The sequence below is a fragment of the Terrapene carolina genome, unplaced genomic scaffold (genome assembly GCF_002925995.2).
Source record: "Terrapene carolina triunguis isolate 2854851 unplaced genomic scaffold, T_m_triunguis-2.0 Scaffold836, whole genome shotgun sequence".
Taxonomy (NCBI): domain Eukaryota; kingdom Metazoa; phylum Chordata; order Testudines; family Emydidae; genus Terrapene; species Terrapene triunguis.
This window is the reverse complement of record NW_020665187.1, coordinates 3,880,665-3,886,650: the sequence shown is the minus strand read 5'-3', so window position 1 is coordinate 3,886,650 and position 5,986 is coordinate 3,880,665. Positions and strand designations below refer to the sequence as shown.

Sequence of the window (5,986 nt, the reverse complement as noted above, 5' to 3'; positions counted from 1 at the left end):
CGGGAGCCACACGACACATTTTTTACAAAAGAAAGTGAAAAAAGAAAAAGAAAAAATACTGTTTATTTCACACAACTACATCAAGTGCATCAGTCTAACAGAGCAAGACAGCCAGACCGGCTCCCCACCCCCACGGAGCCCTTCCCTCCCGCCTTGTTCAACTTATACCACCTCACATGGCACTCTGTGAAATCCAACAGCTTCTCTTGAAACCGAGCAGTGGCGTTAACCGAGGCGAGGGGGAATGGCCTGCCCAACGAGGACTCGCTAAGTGGGGGGAGCCCTGGAGATTGGAGGCTGGAGACACAGGACTGGCGATAGTGTTTCAGGTTCTGATTGACCCGGGGCGGCGGCGTATGAACCACCTCCTGCTCCAAGGATGGTATGAAACTGCTTTTGCTCCCAGTCCTGCCCACCCACTCTGGCCATGTCTGGAAATCACTGAAACACTCATTTCTTGGGCAGGGAGAAAGGGAGATGGATCCCCTTTATTAGGGAGGAATTTGCCTGCCAACCCTGCCCTAGCTATTCCAAACGGAGGTGGCGGGACAGCAGATCCGGAAAGGTACTTCCTAAAAAACAAAAAAACACAACCCTCCCTCTAAGAAACCTTCTTTGGACAGATCCAGACGCGCCCCTCGAGCACCTCGTTCTGCCGTTCAGAGCAGAGGTTTGGGGAATCAGCAACGCCTGTGTGGCACTGGTTTCACCACCACACCGGGCAGCCAACGGAACGGCTAGCTTTGCTTGTAGCGTCTTGGGAACAGCAGCATCAACTCAGGGCAGCGGACCAACCAAACATCCTAGCAAAAGGCTGATTGGAAGGGGATGGTGCCAAGAAATTCTATTGCACAGCAGAATCGCCCTGCTGATGCTGGGACTGAGGTCTGCTTGTGGAGGCAGCAGCCGCTGTCCAATTAATCGGCTTGGTCTTTCCCCTGTTCCTCCTCTCCCTGCTGGGTCTCGTGGTCCTGGGCTAGTGACACTCAGCCTGCGGGCAGATCTTTGCCCGATAAAAATGCGGTAAAACCAAAGCAGCTTTTCAGTTCAGCAAAACCCTCCACTGGCCCCCATCCCGCCCAGGTCGGCTGTCCCCAAATCAACGTGACATGTAAACATTTTGCCTGGCAGCGAGTTACGCTGAAACTCCAGTGCCACCCTCCTGGAGCAGAAAGCTCAATTCGGAAGGTGGGCAATGAACTAGGACACAGACTCCCTTGAGATTCCCCTAGGAGTAACGACTAGCCTCTGGGATGTGTCCTGGAGATCAGGATGTCAGACCCATAACCCTCATATATCTCCTAGGATAAAGAGGGCTTTATGGGACACTGACCCCTATACCCGATTCTCATCCTACTGGGCTATCTGACTCTTTCCTAGCCTGTAGGTGGGCCCCTGGCTGCAGATGAAATTGTGCCGGGGTCTGATGCCACCTCTTGATTACCATGCAGGCAAGCAGAACCTCCCACTCCACTTAGCCACAGAAGCTACTTTCTGATGATCTACTTTGGGACTGAAATTTAGGCCTTGTTTTTGTTTGTTTTTTAAATGCTTAGGCCCGAGGCAACCAGCACTGTCTCTTTAAGATAAGCAGAAGAGGCAGCACCGAATAGGACCTTTTCCTGGGTTTACAGTTAAGGATTATTGTGAAATCATTTATATCTCTATATATTTTGGCTTTCACAAGACAGCAAAACACACCTCCCATTCCCTTCTTATGTTAAAGACACACAGTGCATATACAGACAGGAACAGGCTGGCCCCACCCTCCCCGCAGGACCTTAATACGCACAGCTTCCTCCCCTTTTGCACTGAGCCCAGCTTAGAAAGAGGGCACCTGGGAGAGATCTCATTCCACCTCCCTGTATCCCGCCGGAGAGCTGGGCTCTGGCGCGTTTTGCAGTGATGCCACACAGGCGGTGGCGGGGGACGACACGTTCAGGCGACGTCCGACGCGCTCTAAAAGGCTGCCGGTAAAGAAGGAATAGACGTCCCCTGGAGAGCGTCCCCTGATTGTTGAGCCGCACAAGGAGGGACTTTGTAGTTCAAAGCTGAAGGCTGTTCCTTCCACACACAGCCCTAGGGCCTGGTTCGTCTCCATTGTACAGAGTCTGAGTCCTTTGCCTGGCTGCTTTCCCACAGGGAGGAGGGCTGGCGCTGCTGGCTTGGAGTCGGCCCCCCTTCACTTGGCAATTCGACAAGGCAATCAGCTGATGGTCTCCCCTCTTACAGCCCGGAGGGCTGCTCCCACTTCCCCATCCCCCTTCCAGCAGTGAGCAAGAGTCTGGTCCGTTCATTTTCCAGATCACCCCCTTCAGAAAAGCCATGCTCAAAAGGCAAGCGTAGAACCCTGCAGGAGGAAGGTAAAATATACCTTGTATAGCCCCGGCTCCACAGCACAGCTCTTTGGTCCCCCTCTCCTGGTGAGACCACTCAGAGTGGTTTATGCCTCCCAGCTAACAGAGGCCCATGCCTTTAGACCCCCAGGCTCGAGCCCTAGCAGGGGAAAGGGTAACGCTCGACTTCAACAGGAGCCAACGCAAAGAAAGAAAGAGGATGGAGCAAATGAAAGGGCTCACACCCTGTCCGCCTTCAGAGGCCTCACTTTGGTGAAGAAGCTGCCTGGCCCGGCCGGTTCTGCCCATTTCTTCCTATAGAAACAATCCCATTTAGTGCAATTTAACCTTCCATTTCCCAAGGGTGGCAGGGGAGATGCCAGGACGCAGTTGGCCGGTTTTCCTCTGGCAAACGAGGTTAGTAAGGGAGCTACCTACTGGCGCTTTAAACGACGCGGTGATCCCAAGCCCTAGCAGCTAATCATACGCAGAAACTTCCGTTTAAAGTCTTTTGATGGATAGTGCTTTGTACTCATAGGGGAGGGGATACAAATTGAGCTACTCCGCCTAGATGTCGTTAGATACCGAGAACTTGTGTCTCACAAGGGACAGGCAGGGTTACGAAATAAACAAGGATTGAAATGAAGTAGGCTTCACATCTGCCTGTTCCCGGACCCTACCGGCCTCCTGGCAGGCCCCGACGCTACCTTGGAGAAACAGGAAATTCTAGAAAAGAAGAAAGTCACTTGTGTGGCGGACATATTTGTCTGACACAGAAATGCACGGATCACAGCACTCCCTGTGCCCTGCCCCCGGGGGCGGAGGGGGGGCTGGGGGCACTCACATCGGCAGCTCTGGCACTCACTACATGTTACACTCAGGAGCACGAGAAGGAAGGAGCGACGTCCGACGTGTACACGGTCAGATCCTGTGAAGATGAAGGGTGCGGATATATGCACACGGCGGGGAACAATAATGCCTGGCTGCAGTCAGCGAAGCTGGGCTGGTGGGGCGGGGGGGAAGTGGGCAGGGGCAAGGCCTAGGGAACAGTTAGTCACAAAGTGCTCTCGGCAGGATCCTGGGGGTGGCCGGGCTGGGCTGGGCAGGGTTCTCTCCTCCCACCTGCCCCCCTAGGGGATCTGAAAGACGTTGAGTTTGCTAGTGTTTTTGAGCGTCTGTCGGCGGTTGCAGAACCAGACCCGGACGACCTCGCGGTCGTAGTTGAGCTCCTTGGCGATCTCGGTGATCTCCTGGCCGGTGGGCAGGGCGTTCTTCTCGAAGTAGGCGTTGAGGGCCTCGATGGCCTGGGGCGTGAAGGAGGTGCGGCGCTTGCGTTTCTTGGAGGGCTCGCCGCCCACGAACTCCATCAGGTTCTGCTGCCCTTCCTGGTTCCGCAGCTCGGCCTCGCTCAGCCACTTCTCCAGCACGGGCTTCAGCTTCTGGGCGCTCTTGGGGGTGATGTCCAGCTTCTCGAACCTGCAGGCAGGGCAGCGGGGAGGGAGAGAAGGCGTGAGGGTCCCGCCCTGCACCAGGGGTCCGGCACAGACAGAAGCAGCAGCGACCAAGCTCTGGGGGGGGGAAGGGGCATAAGATCAAGCCGGTTACGTGGCCACCCACGCGCCGATGGTACAGTAACAAACACGACAATGGAGGCAAGTAAGAAAAGAGAACTCTGAAATGGGACGCAGGCACGGACGCATGGTTCTGGGGGATCCTCAGGAATCTGGGTCTGCCCACAAAGAGGGGCCAAAGCCGGGCGCTGGGAGACTGGACTCCTGGGTTCTTTTCCCAGTTCTGGGTGGAGAGTGGTCACAGCAGTGGGGATGGGGACTCCGGTTCTATTACCAGCTCGTAGAAGGGGTGGGGTCACTGATACCCCCTAGCTGCCCCTTCTCCGAGGCCCCACCCCACCCCTTCCCTGATGCCACGCCCCTTCCCCTGATGCCCCGCCCCTTCTCCCTGAGCCCCCGCCTTCACACCACCCATTCCCCTGAAACCCTGCCCTCCCACCGCCCTTCCCCCGAGGCCTCTCTCCGCCCCTTCTCCCCAAACCCCTGCCCTTGTGCCACCCCTTCCTGAGGCCCCGCGCCCACACCGCCTCTTCTCCCACGACTCTGCCCCCCACTCGCTCCTCTCTGCCCCCTCTCCCCCCGTCACTTGCTCTTATGGCTGGAAAAAACGGGGGGCTATGGCACCCCCTCCCCCGTTCCAGCATCCCTGGCGTGATTTAAAGATTAGAGGGGGAGTGGGAATCGTGACTCCGGAGTTAATTTCCCAGGACTGGTAAAGGAGTGGGAATCTGGCTGCTGGGTTCTATTCATGGCTTTGGGCGGGGCCTGGGGTCTACAGATTACTGCAGATGGAGAGACAGGACTCTCGGGGTTCTGTTCCCAGCTCTGGGAGAGGAGCGGGGTATAGTGGTTAGAGCAGGTGGATGGGACTGGGAGTCAGGACTCCTGGGTTCTAAGTCTGGCTTTGGACGACCTATACAAATCACTCCACCTCTCTGTGCCTAGTGCCCCTCTCTGTTGGGGGCATTAGTGCTTGGCTGAAAGGAGAGCGTTATGAACACCGTTTCTGGGGTGGGCAGAGCCGGGCGCTGCTGCCCTGGCTCGGCCGATTCTCCCAGTGAAGCCAGTGGGTTCAGAAACGCTTTCTCTCCTTTTGGCTGAGTCAGTTTCCTCTTTGCTTTTTCAGGGGAGGGAGTCACCGAAACGTTACGCAGCCGAGCGGCGCCCTAGCCACTGTCGGCCCTGAACCCCCGAGCCCTGTCACAGGGCCGGCACTGAACCCAGCCGCTTACCTGCAGATGGCAGACTGGCTGTAAGCTGGTCCTTCCGTAGCTGTCAAAGCTTGACCCACCTGTGTCTGCGTCAGGCCCAGAGACAGACGTCGGATCTTAAAGTTCTTGGCAAACTCCCGAATCTCCTCCAGGTTGATTCCATCCTCCTCAATGCCCGTATTAGGAGTTTGAGGCTCTGGGGTAGGGAGGGGAGTACCGTTATGAAGCGCAGTGTGCTCTGTATCATCACATCCAGCCACAGTCCATCTCCTCACACCTCCAGGGAGATCTCGAAGTGGGAGCAGACACTGTCCATGACTGGCAGCATTCTGGTAGCCTCACCCTATGGTTAGGGCCCCACTGGGTTGACAGACAGTCTCTGCCCCAGGGTGCTTACAGTCTAAATAGACAAGCAGTGGAAGGGGAAACTGAGGCAGAAAGAGGGGAAGCGACTTGCCCAGCGGCAGAGGCTGAAAGAGAACCCAGGCCTCCCAAGGCCCAGACCAGCACCACATCCACAGGACACACTGCCATGCTAGGGGAAGCAAGTCCAACATGGGACTTGGCTTGTTCTAGAGTGCTTTGTGTCTCGGGCAGCAGCTCGTCGGGGCTGGGATCTGCTTGACACAGGGCACTGGCATCGCTATAGACATAACAATACTAACATTGCACTGCTTCGCAACATCTGTTTCGCTGTTTAAAGGCTTTTCCTCCCCACCAAAAATGCTTCCACAGAAATGCTTCCACTTTGCTTTGTTTTATAAACAAATCGGAAGCTTCACCCAACACGTGCCAGCAACCCTACAATAACAACCCAGCGTGCGCAGCTCAGAGCTCACCAGCGACCCTACAATAACAACCCAGCGTG

The 5,986-nt window shown here is 56.0% G+C and overlaps 1 protein-coding gene across 2 annotated transcripts in view; it reads right to left on the bottom strand.

The window, feature by feature from the left end:
- Nucleotides 1-47: 47 nt before the first annotated feature.
- The window catches only part of POU6F1 (POU class 6 homeobox 1), a 12,508-nt gene continuing 6,569 nt past the window's right edge, over nucleotides 48-5,986 (bottom strand). For both annotated transcript variants that reach the window (XM_029913734.1, XM_026660744.1), the window contains 2 exons: nucleotides 5,140-5,314; nucleotides 48-3,812 (listed from right to left, as the gene is read on the bottom strand). In XM_029913734.1, the coding sequence (XP_029769594.1) occupies nucleotides 3,467-3,812; nucleotides 5,140-5,314 (521 nt within the window). In that variant the 3' untranslated portion in view covers nucleotides 48-3,466. The remainder of the gene's footprint in view (nucleotides 3,813-5,139; nucleotides 5,315-5,986) is intronic.